Here is a 14874-nt window from a genome sequence, read left to right on the forward strand (position 1 = left end):
GGCAGCGAGTACCCTAAAGTTAATGCGCACCGGCAAGTATATATATATGGGTGGCTCATAATGGAAATAATCCTCTTAGCTTTGCGAAGAACGGTCTACAGTATGTCGGCTGGTAAATATGATGGATAATTTAATGGCGCAGCATGTTTCGAGCGGCAAACACACCGGCCAAGCGCGACTCCTGTTGCGAGCGATAAAATATCACGAAACTTAACGACAGCAACAATCGTCGAATTCGCGACTTAAGTCGGCGGAAAGAAGGCGGAAAGGAGGCCGAAACCTTCCCGAGGGGTCAATCCGATTCAAACAGCGGCTAATCGAATTTCCCTCTCCGCCTATATTAAAAGCGAGTCGAATTAATTGACTACACAGAGAACTGACACTGCTGATAATTCCTGGTTTCGCAAGATCCAATTAGGAAACGATTTTAAGGATAATTGTTACGAAAGTATTTTTATTTTCTGCTAATTTTGTTCGTATAGAAACGTTAAGAAACATCGAGAGTGCGAACGGTCGTTGCCGCGCTTAAGTGAATTCTGTAATTTGACCAAGATCTAGAAACAGAAAGAATGCAACTATAATCACTAATTGGAGACATTTAACCCGTGAATGGCCACGTGAAAATGTTTCGAATTCCACAATTTGTAATATGCAATATATTGCTGGTAGCAGCGATTGTTGAATAAAATCTGAAAATTCCGCGCGCAACTTTTCACGCAAGAAAAACCACCCATCATTCGCGGGTTGATTAAAACCACCTTGTTATTATCCAAAACTTGTATTATCGTAACTTTCTCATATTACAGTATTGACTTTTGATATCAGCGTGCAGTTCCGTGGGAGTAAAAGACTGTTCCGATGAAACAAATACGGGAATAAATATAAACAAACTTGAACAGCTGGCAGATTTATGCTGGCGAATTTATTTTGGCGGAAACGGAAGGGAAAGAGTAAAGTCGGTTCGCTGATGAATGTATTTCAATGAGAGCAAAGTCGAAATATGCATCGTGACAATACGACAAGCCTGGAGTAAGACTGTTGCCAATGGCGCCATCCGGCTCTCATAAATAACATTTCGACTCCGCCAATTGATAGTGATATCGCGTTCGGCGAAACGATACGCAAAGTAGGACGTGATACGTGCCTGGGCACTAAATCATGCCGACTGCTCACCAGACAGGGAGGAGGGGAGGGTCCAATCTCTATATCCCCGACTATTTAACCCTTGCATGCAGACAGGCTGCGCTCGGCGCAATATTTCTAAAAATTGAACGGTAAAACCTAACCTAACCTAACCTAACTTAGATAACCGAATAGATATGCAGAAATCAATTTGCTGTCGAACAGTTTGTTTTTTTTTTTTTCATTTTTGGGTAACAAATTTTTCAAATAATCCTCGTATTGCAACGATTCTGAATTTTTTTTTTTATAACTTAATTTCTGGGTTCGGTGTTCATAAATAACAATGATCGGCAATTGAGACACTCACTCGCGTGAAAGTGAGCATAACTAGAGCCTAGTGACTTTCTCATTTCGAGATATTCAGGCACGAACCACTTCCATTTTATTGTGCCGCACGATTTATATTGCCTGTCACTCGATAATCCGCGACATGCGACGATTGGAATTAACCCCGGTGGGCGGTAATTCCGGTGCGATCACCGGTGATGTTATACTAGCCGTAACCGGCGATAATGGACACCGAGAGCCTCGCGCTGACCATAAACGGGGCTTGTTTTGATTGCAGGCTTTCTAAACGCCAACACAGACTCGCACTTACGCTCGCCTGCGAATTACGGCCTGATGGACCAAATCGCCGCATTACACTGGGTGCAGGAGAACATCGCTTATTTCGGGGGTGATCCTGGAAACGTCACGCTGGTGGGACACGGCACCGGCGCCGCCTGCGTGAACTTCCTGATGACCAGCCGCGCAGTTCCTGACGGTGAGTTCACACTCCACACACATAATATTCCTGAATTTCTATTTAACATCTTATATCGGATAATTATTGATTCCTGTGCTTTTTTCATTCGATATCTATTCGATACAACAATTTATTGTTTTGAATACGAAATTCGTAAAGAACTATTTCTCTTGTCGTCGACATGTGAAAACACAATAATATTACGTTGAATTGAATGAAAGAGGAGAGAAGGAATGTGAGGGGGGATGATGAAGGTCGAAGGGCGAGAAGCCACACGAGACAGAGGAGCCAGGAATAATGGGGTGGTTTACCAGATGCCATAAATTACCAAGGAATCAGCTGGCCCGACTACCATTGACAACTCCCAACTGTTGTGAATTATCATCCAGAAGGTCCCGGTGATAAGCTCTGTGGTTCCGAAACAGATTGCTACACTTTGTTTTTTGTCCCCTCGCGCCAGAATAAATTTAAGACCGTGCCATTTATTGGAGGACACGGCAAAGAATAATAATAGAGCTTACCGGTTTCTTGCTAATAAATAATATCTCCCTTTTTTTTTTTCACTTCGATTCTTCTTCGCAAAAATTGATTACAATATCGTGATGAATGGTAAGGAGTAATGGAGCTTAAATCTCCCGCCTTTAATTATATCTTAGTCCTTTCAAATCCTGATTTCTCGATTCCTTCGATTTCTCTATTGCTTTAATCGCGAATTTGAACTTCCCGATTTCTCGATTCTGCTTTTCTTCTAATTCTGATGTTCGTGTCTCTTCGAGTCCTTCGTTTCCTTTGATCCGACACCTTTAATTCGTTGCTTGGCTACTGGGATCCAGCTCCCTCGAAGGAATTAATTAATCCTCAGGTATTATGGAGGACTGCCATTAAATCCAAGTAACGCGACAGAATTTGAGCCCGCGATAATCCTTTAATAGTCCTTTAATGTCGCGAGCTTCGACACCGTCTTATCGTTCGGTGTCGTCCGCTCTCGGCGACGACGGATATCGGAAGAACGAGGCCATCTTGATTCTGTAATGTCGGAAATACGTCGAGGATGCTGTCCGGATATTCAGAGTTTACCCCGGTATCTCCTTCGCTAAATGAATGAGATCCAATCGGATATCGACATGTATCGGGCTGATAAGACCTCTCGTGAAGACACATTTCGTCGAACATCAAGATCGTTTGATTGGCGAAACAAAGGTTACGCGTGGAAGAATATTTATTTAGCTACATTTATATAGCTGTATTTAAACCGCAATTATTAATTTACTATCTACAATTTTTCGCAATTTTTACGTGCAAAAGTCTTTTCCGCGAGAAATAAGTTTGCTCAAAACAATTTTTGGCCTTCAAATTTTTTTTTTAATTTATTTTATTAATTAAAGCAACACTACTTTGTGTGTATATGCACAATAATGTTCCGACAAGCACGTGTATTAAGATTAACGATTCACAAGATTGGAATTAAGCGACTTATTCCGGGGTTCTCTGTGTAAAATAATAGACAAACTAGCACGATGAAACTGTGAGGTCGTGCTTATCCTACCGCTTTAATTTTCTTTATAGTGCAAATTATACACCCTCTTGTCTAATGTCTCATATGCTTTTAGGAAAATTAATAATTAATAAACTCCAGTTTCCAGCTAATTCTGTGGTTACAGGAATATATTTTTATTTTATTATTATTATTAAAAAGAAGAAACTTACAATTTTTTATTTTCTTTAAAATCTTGACTACATGTAGATAACATTAATCAAACATATTTTTATAATCAACGTTGAGATATAAAATGAGGCTATCGAATGCTATATATAACATTTTTTTACTACATTTTGCAATATTATAAAATAAAGTGCATTTTATTTACTTGAAACATTTTGTATTTAGCGACGTTCAATACGTCTTGCTTGTCATTTTCATAGCGGAAATCGTTGATAGCGCCGTAATGGAAGTCGTTGATTGGAAATAAAGCTATCGAGCGGTCGGGATGAGTATTCGTTACTATGCATTGAAACCCTCGGATTGTATTTCGTTTACTCAGGTAATATCGCAGCTTTGCTCGCGAAGAGAATCGACCCCGAAATCACGCCGAAAATTCAATTTCTGTGTTGCGATATATAATCTTTTCCCACGCGAACAAACACTTTTGCATTATGAGATATGATTTGCATATTCCAAGATAAAACGGGCTCTTTCGGAAAGCATGATACAAGAATTTCATACGCGAATTCCGGAATCGCATCTAGAATGCAGTGATTCTGAGATGGGATCTTCTTCGCGAGATGCAAAACGTTTTCAGAAAACCGAGAATGCAAAAATTGCAACGTGCTAAAATTGTACGATAATTATTCTGCTCTTTCAGTTGCGCCTTTCGTAAAAAGCAAAAATCAATTTTCAGGCCGATGTGGGCTTGACAAACCTCACAAAATGTATATATGTGTATGTGTAGCATTAATAACGGCTCGATTGCAGGTCTGTTGTTCCATCGAGGCGTCCTGATGTCAGGCAGCGCGCTTTCACCCTGGGCGTTGGTGAGAGGCGCCGCCAATTACGCCATGCAGGTCGCCAAACACCTAAATTGTTCGTTGGTGAGTACTAGCAAACATGTCCGTCCGATCGTCGAAATTATCCTGCGCGTCAGTCTATAATTTCATTAACCCCTTCCGTTATTCCCTTCCACTATTAATTTCCCGGAAATGTGGCATTTTTATTTACGAATGTTATGCACCTAAATAATACAATGCTAAAATTAACAGACACCGACTGCAGCAATGTTGCAAAAGTTGCATTTTAATTATTAGATTAACTTTTTGAAAAGAAGAAATTAAATTTAACAAATTTTTCTAATTACGTTAAGCTAAAAAAGAATTAAATAAAATGTTAAAAACAGAAAAGCTGGCGCAAAAAATTTTTCAACAATTCAAGCACGTTCTTTCGACAGATTTCAACTTCGCGAAAGAAATAAACGCGTTGAAATTAGCATTAAATTTAGATGCGTATCGTTTATTTCAGTTTCGCGAGGTTGATCGACAGGATACGTTTCGTTTCATCGCATCGTATCACTTGTAGCATTAATTCTTATTCGCTCGTTTTCAAACGCGACTAGTATAATTCACAATAATGCCAATCGTCGGCGGCGAAACGGCTGCGTAAAAGCGGATGAACATAAATTAAAATATCAAATGCGCGAATAACGGCGCAGCCGTGTTTTTACAGCGTTAATTACGCAATACCAATTATATTAACGGTGCGTTTCAATTAAGCTAATATACACCGGAGACATACAACAGCCCCAATAGGCGACAGCGCGCGCGCGCGCACTTTCAATAAAAGAGACGCTAAATTTCGCAAATTGCGAATTGGGCGAGGCAAATTTAGTGTATAGTATACTGAAACGACAGTAATTATTTTATCAGTTGGAAACTTTTGTATTAGCTGAAGGACATTTTGTACCACTTGTGTTAAAATTACGTATCAATATAAATTAAAAATAATAATAATAACGTAAAATGTAATATTGAATAAAAACCTTAAGTAACCTTCAAAAGTTAATAAAAAGCACTACTGCGCTACGTTACATAGATTCTTCGTTCTTTTTATTCGTCTTTTCTTCTTTTTTTTTTACGATACACATCCTGTACTACAGACGCTATGAAAAATATGTTTTTCTCGCTTGACGGTTATTTTTATTGAAGGTGAATTACGTACTTGGCCCACTTTATAACTGCAGAGCCACCGTGACGTCTTCTTTATTGAAATTGATATGCAGCGACGATATTTCCGATCCGCATCGAGAACCCTGATATCTATAAGCCCGACGCGTTCTCGTCCGTCAAAAATAACCCAATAAAAGATAACCCGGTTTCATCGGTGTTTTTCCAATTCGAACTTTCCCCCGTGTGTATTTCGGAGGTGTGCGAGAGAGGACGGGAATAAAATTGATTTCCGCTACAAGTTCGCTGATCCGAACAGCATAATATAATCCCTACCTCGATTTCCATTTTCACGCACGCCACCATTTTTCCGCGAGGCACTTTCAGAAACATCGGGAAACAATCGACGTTTAATCCTCATTTAATCGTTACTTTCTATATCGAGCCGCAAATTTGTTCTCTTTTAGACTCTATAACATTGTTTTTCGGATAACGAATCAGAATTTTTTTCTACATTAATAACACGCGTCAAATAAAAATTTCATAAAATTTATTTCATATTAATTTGCTGGTTGAAGAATGCCTTTCGTTATATTTATTTTATCTTACGAGATGATATTTTTGTTTTGCTCGTGCGATGAAAGGTTCTCATATATTTCTTATTTTATAGACTGTATACAATAAACTGCACTTAATGCGCGAAGCAATTCACATGGTAAATCGCCTGAGCGTGGTAGAAGAGTTTCCAGAATTAGTGCATTTTGGCGCGCTATATGCAGGATCGCGTCGGGAAAGGGTCGACATTTTCCGGCGGTATTTTCCGGCGAGAATATATCGTCAGAATGAGCTGGCGCCTTAACGAGGGCCGGCGCACCGCCGACAAGGTAAACAAGATTTTCGTGCGTCGCTCAGCGAAATTCAGCGATGTGCAAGCTGCCGCCGGTCCAAAGATCGGCTAGTTTCGGCGGCGATTCGCTTTAATCCGGCCGTACGCAAATGAATTGCTTTAACGCTGGTAATCGTCTTTGGAAATCCAACTCGCAACGCAGACGGAAGCTAGCCGCAATCGAATGTCGAATCGGCCGCTGACGAAATGGGCGAGTCCCACGTGTGCAAATTACCTGCGCAATCTCGTACACATAAACGAGAACCCGTTCATCGCCAAATGGGAATGTTCTCGATTGCGCCTCGTTCCGATAAGATTGTTAGCGCAATTGTCTAGTCGACTTGGGGCTAATATAATACATTATACAGCTAATGAATCCCTAAACTTTATTACAAAAATTAGAAAAATAAATTTAATACTTCCTTTTCTGTGCATTTTTTTTAATGCTAACAATATTTAACTTTCTTATATTTATAAAGTTTGAAAAAAACCAAGTGATGGATAATCAAGGACATTTCGATCTTACTGACGTGCCGTTATTATTCCGTTGCAGGCGGCAGGAGATCCCTCAGTCCTGCTAAGATGCTTGAGGGACGTGTCCTTGAGCGAACTAGTGTCGGTGCCTGTTAAAGGATTGGAATTTGCGCCAGCCTTCGGCCCTAGTATAGACGGTGTCGTAATCGATCCCGGCGATCCCGAGGATCAGGACTACACTCTACAGGTCGACACGATCAATACGCTTAACAACATTCTTCTGCGGAAGGACGTCGTGGCGAAACTGTCGAGGTATCTGCCAATTTCTCTTTTTGCCTCAGTCGTTATAACTCGCGAGAACGAACTTCAAGACAAGAGAAAAATAAATAGAGCGGGAACAATACCGGAGACCTCCCTCTTCTCTCGTAGAAATATCACGAAGAAAAAGGAAGTCGTATCCTATAGCGTCCGGGGACAACCTTTTCATTCTTCGTTGAAAAATATTGAAAGCTCCCGTAAACAAGACTGGAGAACCTCGGAATTTTAATACCTAACAATTATAAAGAGATTATAAGTATCTAAGAATCTTGAGAATTTTTCTATGCAGAGATAAGAAGATACCTAACAGCTTTTCATGCTTGCGTATACTGTTAATTTTTCCCGTTTATTTCTATATTTTATATCAAAATTTCCTATAAAAAAATGCGGTACTTTAAGAATCGAAGAGAAGAATGTAAGAGAGTTCTGCAGCCGTAGAGAAATTTCGATAATATCTTGAAAGAAAAATCCTTCTATATTTTCACGAAAAAGCCTGTAGTCGAAAATGTTTGATCGATTGCAAACTCATTTACATTTTATGGAGTATTTTTATTCTTTGAGACATATAAAAGAAGGCTCATAAATTTGCAGGTACGATCTGATGGTGGGGGTTGTTCGCTCGGAAGCGTATTTTTCGCTAACCGCTGACGATGCTCAATACGGAATTGAGGCCGACAGGAGGACAAAAATCCTACGTGAATTCGTGCGAAACACGTACACGTATCACCAACCCGAGATTCTAGCAACTATAATAAATGAGTACACAGACTGGGAGCGTCCTGTGCAGCATCCAGTCAATATTAGGTGACTTAATTAAGAATAACATTTGCCGTGTTTTTTTTAACTTACTTTGATTATTTATTCTGTTAATTATTTATTATGTATTGGCAACAAATAATTATCAAATTCTATTGACGACAGATATTATATTAATCGCTATTGTTATTATATAAATATTATATAAATTATATAAATAATATTATATAAATTATTATATAAAGTCATGATAATTAACTATTTACATTTATCAATTTTTCATCTATAATTGTCTGTTTTATTATTTATCATGTATATTATATTATTGACTAGGACATTATTTATTAAGTATTCTGTCGTTTCACACCTTAGATTCTTTTATTTCAATTAATATATTTTTATTTTTATTGTAATACAACTATAAAAATCGAAGAAAATAATGCAAACATTGTGTTTTTTAACATTTCTTTCAGTTACATATTCTATTACTATAAGTTTATCTTTAGCCAGAGAAAAGTATTTGAAGTACATTATATATGAAAACCACAAAAGGGATTATCCATCCTTTTTTCCAGGGACGAGACCCTGGAGGCTCTAGGAGATGCGAATACGGTCGCCCCGGCGACGAGAACCGCAGATCTTCACAGCCAATCCCATAGGAATTCCTATCTATATGTCTTCGACTATCAAACGAAATACGGAGACTATCCTCAGGTTTGTGATGAGCCGAGATAGTACTTTTTACCGAATAAACCGGAATGAAAAGAGGTTTGAAAAATCTAGATTCTGCAAAATCTGGAGGATTAAAGATATCTGAAGGCACACCGATATTTCTAAAATTACATATGTATAAAAAAAAATGGTGTAGTTTATTTATCTATTTTTATTTACTCAAGATACCTCAAGGTATTTATTTATTTTTCTATATTAGATATATACGAGACAGAAGTTAGGATTCACCGGAAACACAACAACATGGCAGTAGCTCTTGCTTATATCTGATTTCGGAAACTTATGCGGGAATCCCTTTCCTGCCTCATTCCTCCTCTTTCCCTTCGCCCGTTCCTAGTTTCAAACTTCGAATGAATTTTGGTGGCACGATTATTAATGCCACATATATTAGCTATATCTCCCCCCCCCCTCACTCTCTTCTCCCGAGGGGATGTCTAACAAGAAGCGGATGTGTACAGGGAAATCCGAAAATTGCGCATCGCAGCGATGAGATCGGTTATTACCGTTGCATGAAATTTCGGATATTAACTTGAGATATGTATATTCGTTTGATACTTTGTATTAGGAATGCTCGTTAAAACATATTTTTATTATTCAAATATCCGTGTACGCGGAAGATACATAAATACAGCATAAATACGCGAGTCAAAAAGTTTCCGCAAAAAAATATTATCAAATGTCGGTATTTATCATAAAAACATGTGAACTTTACGTTCACAAAGATGATAGCAATCTTCTAAGTTTTTTTTTAGATCTCTCAAGAAGTGTAAAAAAAATATTTGAATAAATTATCACTTCTGTATTTATCGTCTCGTAAATTCGAAGAATAACGGGCGGAGAAGTCGAATTTTAAAGAGGTTAGAAGGGAGAAGGCGAAGGAGGATTTGAAATTCTACATTCGCCTCGCACCTGCAGCTTTCGCGCGCTCTCTCCTTCTCACCCTATGTCGTCATTTCCGCCAGCACCTTTATGCCTTACACCCGGTGCACTTTGCATACGAATATCGTCTGGTACCTCGACCTAGCGATCACCGTTGCCGTCACCGGCGAAATGAAAGTGCATTAAACGTTCAACGCGCCACCTTTTCCTGTACCTCGCGTTTCGCGTTCCCCGTCTCTCGCACTTCTAGCCGAGAATAAGAATTGCGCGTAAACGTTGCAACGAACTTATTGCATCTGCATGTAGAAAAATGTTAAGATCGCACCCACGTTTGTCTCGCGGAAATGCTAACTCGGCGTTGCTTATTCATACAACGTGGAAGAAACCGTATCACTAAGCATTGGAACGTGTTTAATAAATCTATTTTGTCGCTTCATTAAACTCTTGGCCATCATACTTTAACAATTCAGTATTTTGCGAAAACATTGAACGATTAAATTTATTCAAAATGTGTTCATATACACTGAATACTACATTTTCAAAAAAATTTATATTTCTTACAATTTAAAAATAATAAATTGCACGTGTAACTTGTGCGCAATTTTATATTATATGAAAAGAGAAAAGATGCGAAATTTTGATTATGACTTGTTAAACTGTTATAATGAGAAACGTAATTATTTCTCGATTAGCGAATAATAGTTTAATGATGACAAATGATTGTTTTCGAGCCATGATTACTGTTATTATTCATTAATCGCGACACCAGATAATTAGATAATAACCAATCAATAATTTGATTACTCACTTGTCAATAACCATCATTTGTCAAATTCTATCTTAATTCTTCATTGCTTCTAAAAAGCAGCTCTAAACCTTTTACTACTTTTTACTACTTCTTAAAGAGCAGACTAAATAAATAATTTATGAATAACTTAAATTTTTTAAGGATTCTATTCACAAATTTGTTGAAATAGCGCGTTTAAACGCCAAGTTTACGGAGTTAGCTGAGATATTTTTATAATTTTAACGAAACATTAGAGTGCTTCTGAAACTCCAGCAGATTCCACAAGTGCTCTCGATCGAGCGCGAAAAAAAGTCCTTTGACTGCAGAAAAAGTTTTTGAATTCTGCGGTCAGTTCTTCGGTGTCACTCTCTTTTCACTCGCGCCTGGATTATTCGATTGAATCTTCAATTATAAAATCAATTTCAACTCGAATCAAGCTTCTATTGTGAAGCTTCAAGGATTGCATTTTTCTCTTCTTATTAGATCTTTGGTTTATTTCTGCGTCTTATTTAATTTTACATTTTTATTATTATATTAATTTGCACTGTACTAATCCCAAATTACTGTTGCAGAGGCCGGGATGCATTCACGGGGAAGAATTACCTTATTTTTTCGGGGCGCCTTTGGTCGGAGGTTTGTCTCATTGGCCGAAGAATTATACCAGAGCCGAAGTGTCGCTTTCCGAGAGCGTAATACTGTATTTAACAAATTTTGCGCGTACCGGGTAAGTCGTGGAAAAACTTAAAATGTTGGTAAAATAAAAATTGAATCACAATTAATGGTCGCTTTCTATCATCCAGAAATCCAAACGAAGGTACTCCTGAACCTGGATCTCTCGGCTCGGAAAGGACTCCGAGGCCGGAAAGGACCAAGCTCAAAAATATCGATTGGACCGCTTATGAGGCCGTCCACAAGAAATATCTTAGCATAGGTAAATAAATTTTTCAGAAATCTATCTTCAAAGAGGCTTAATAATAAGATTGTACTTATGTATTTTTAGTAAAAAGTTACTTATTTATAGAAATTCAATTAAAATTGATAACTTGTCGATTTTCTAGAACTCAAATCGAAGTTGAAGAATCACTATAGGGCCCATCGTCTTTCTTTTTGGTTGAACCTAGTGCCCGATCTTCACAAGCCCGGTTCAGATGACGTTCCTAGATCACATCATCTTCTCGACGACGAGCGGGTATTACAACTTTGTTACAGGAATAATCCAATTATTAATTATATGCGTATTATCCTATTTATAATATTATTTATACTTTTTTAAGTGTAAAAATCAACCAGTCAAGCTGGATTTATATTCAGAAAACAATGTTATTTTCCAGGTGCCACCCAGATTTATCCAAAGGCCGCCAACAACCGCGAGAACAACCACCATGGAAGTGACTTCCATGGAGAAATCTTTGTTCAACGCGTCAACAGCTATTCCTAGCGAATTAACCTTTGAGGACAGCACGGCGCAGCCTGAGGACGGTTTCGCGGCGTATTCCACCGCCCTGAGCGTGACAATTGCGATCGGTTGCAGCCTGCTGATTCTGAATGTGCTCATTTTCGCCGGTGTATATTATCAGCGCGACAAGAGCAATCATCAGCATCAGAACTGTTCGAAGAAGCGCCAGGAAAACGGCCAGATGCCGAACAATATCTGTGGCGAGCTGGAGACCAAAACCGCCGAGCGCCATCACATTCAGCACATACCGCCGCCAGAGTTTGCCGATCTTCAAAATAATACCTGTCACGTGCCTATGCCGCCCCCGCCGCCAAAGAACACAAAGCCCGGCAAGCCCGGTCAGAATCTCATCATCAGTCCCAATCAACTCCAGCAGGAAAGCCTGGCCATGAGCGGCACCGGGACTTTGAAAAAAGGACACAATCATCCCCAAGTCATGGAGGAGCTAAGGGTCTGACTTTAGGAGACTTCGCGGTCAGCGAAGTAACATGACCGCGAATAAGTTAGAATTTCAAATATTCGAACGATTCTAACATCGCCGAGCGCTTAATTCGAAAACTGACTACCAGCCTGACCGTGGACATCTTGAAGAAAGGACACGGTCACCTCTGAGTCATAGAAAAATTGAGAGTCTGACTTTAGGAGACCGCCGCCGAAATAACACGATCGTGAGTAGATTAAAATTCTGATACTGCCGTCGAGAAACGTTTGCGAGAGCGTTTGAAACGGTGTTCTTTTCTGACTACGATAATAGAATCTTAAAAAAGGAACTCAACAGTTATATTAAAATTTTGAAATGAAATCTGAAGTCAAAAGCGGGAATCACCTCGCAGAACTCTTCAAAAGGTTTCGTAGCGACTGTGACGCTACCGATAGGAAGTGATAAAAGCGAAAGGAAAATGAAGAAATCTTCGTTGTTGTGCGACAAATATGTGTTAGTGCAGGGACGTAGCTGGGATTTCGATCCCGAAAGCAAAATTTGCTATAGACTTTTATATGGAGCTAAGAAGAGGAAGACTAAGCTTCGGTCGCTCGGGTCCAGCTCTCTACGTCTCTGGTTTACGGCAACGCTATACTGTTATCGTTTTCTACCTTTCGAATTTACGACCAACTGCCGAAAATCACATAGTCTTTGACGGATAGACGAATCTACGTTAAGTAGAACTATTCATCTCCGGGAAGAGAACTTTGGAGCGAACTTCCAAAGAGCGATTCCAACAATTTTTCATGTATTCAGAAACATTAATTTTTACTAATATAACATGCGAGCTACTTAATTTTAATTTTTTGAACAAGCGAAACATTCGATTAATCTTCTTAATTTTCTACGTGTTTTTAGGTCATTTTTCATTATATGTATTTTATTTTGTGTTCCATCAAATATTTAAATACTGTACTATTATTATAGATATGTATAGACGAACAAACGAGTATTAAAACTCATTCACACAAGACAAGTCATTATCTACATGACTATTTTAATTTTGTTATTGAAAATTTATACATTTTAAATATGTTCTCAATTTTTATTTATTATTTTTTTGTAAATAACATTTTTATCAATAAGTAATAATGTTTCTTAATTAATCTGCTTTTATTTCACCTATCGTTTTTATTATTCTTCCATGTAATATAGACTGAAGGTTCGAGTTGATGTGAATCGTGCCGATACTGTCCTCGTTCTTCCGAGTGATTGTAATAATAATGATTCGAATTGCTGCCACCACGATTTATTTCTATGACTTTGATCGTTCAAATGCTCAATGATAATTTCAATTAACCCTTTTCTTCTCAATGACCAAGCATTTTCTACAATACAAAAATTTGTTTTTCTTTGCTACATAAAGCAAAGGTTTTGTTATAATAAAGTTTAATAAAGAAAACAATTTTGACAGTTTAATCGAATTATTGCAGGACGATATTTCGATCAATTTTTTGCGAATTGCATTGTAAAGGAAAATAAGTTTTTGCAGAATAAAAATCTAATAACTTCCTGAGAATAAAAGGGTTAAACGGACGATCACGTATCAATCGAACAATTTTTTTTATAATAAGAATAAAAGGGAAGTTAAATAATTGACGATACTTAACAGAATACTGCCAAACGATCGCAAGTTAAAGAAGAATTGCGAATCGTAGAATGGAAAATCGTGATCAGTCAGAATTCAAAGATAAAAAGTTGTTATAATTCAGAAAACGCGTTTAATCTATCAATATTTTAAGAAAATGGGATGATTGTAAATTTAATTAACCATTTCAGAAGTAAAAATGGCTACACGAAGCAGGCATTCATATTAATATTAATCGTTGACAAGCCATATTTTCTTAACTGTTATAATTTTTATATCACAAAAACTTTATTGGACTTTATTCTTTGAAATATTAATCTCATTGATTTCAACAGAAGTGATTTGTTTCGTGTTTTTTTTTAAGACAGCCAATTTATAAAAAAATAAAATTAAATTTAGAATTGTCCTATTTTTAAAGGATTAACGAAGGTTTTTCGAAAATCTGGACGGCGACAGACTGTCGAAGGGACTTTCGAATGCAATTTCGACTGTAAATAAAAATTAATTAAACTTAGGTCTGTCGCTGATACTGTTAACGAACGAAGAGTACCGATGAGCTCGGAAATACCTTCGTTTGTAATAATACTGCACGTCGATGAGAGAAACAGTATGTCAGCGTAATCGGAAGCACATTGGACGTAATTTTAAATTTGTATATAATTAATATTACAATAAACTATATAATAAACTAACAATTGTTTAATTCAATTCATCCCGAAATCCATCTTATTATTTCACATGATCAATTATTGCTCTGTTAGATCAGCTGTACAAAAATAAATTATTCAAAACAAAAGAAACCGCACAAAAGTGCTCGATACATTATCTATTTCGTTGAATTAAAAGTTTTCATAAAGTGGTATAGACTTTTTAATTAAGATTTAATTAAGATTCAACCACAACATTGGGATCTGTTTTAAACCTCAGGAATTTTTG

General features: G+C 37.6%; 1 protein-coding gene across 1 annotated transcript in view; it reads left to right on the top strand.

Annotated features, from left to right (window-relative positions):
• The window catches only part of Nlg3 (Neuroligin 3), a 132068-nt gene extending 117435 nt beyond the window's left edge, over positions 1 to 14633 (top strand). The window contains exons 3-11 of the mRNA XM_012371636.2: positions 1748 to 1945; positions 4401 to 4516; positions 7021 to 7253; positions 7851 to 8063; positions 8591 to 8729; positions 10986 to 11137; positions 11214 to 11344; positions 11472 to 11602; positions 11745 to 14633. Coding sequence (XP_012227059.1) covers positions 1748 to 1945; positions 4401 to 4516; positions 7021 to 7253; positions 7851 to 8063; positions 8591 to 8729; positions 10986 to 11137; positions 11214 to 11344; positions 11472 to 11602; positions 11745 to 12326 — 1895 coding nt within the window. The 3' untranslated portion in view covers positions 12327 to 14633. The remainder of the gene's footprint in view (positions 1 to 1747; positions 1946 to 4400; positions 4517 to 7020; positions 7254 to 7850; positions 8064 to 8590; positions 8730 to 10985; positions 11138 to 11213; positions 11345 to 11471; positions 11603 to 11744) is intronic.
• The last annotated feature ends 241 nt before the right edge of the window (positions 14634 to 14874 follow it).

Source organism: Linepithema humile, chromosome 2, assembly GCF_040581485.1.
Source record: "Linepithema humile isolate Giens D197 chromosome 2, Lhum_UNIL_v1.0, whole genome shotgun sequence".
Classification (NCBI taxonomy): domain Eukaryota; kingdom Metazoa; phylum Arthropoda; class Insecta; order Hymenoptera; family Formicidae; genus Linepithema; species Linepithema humile.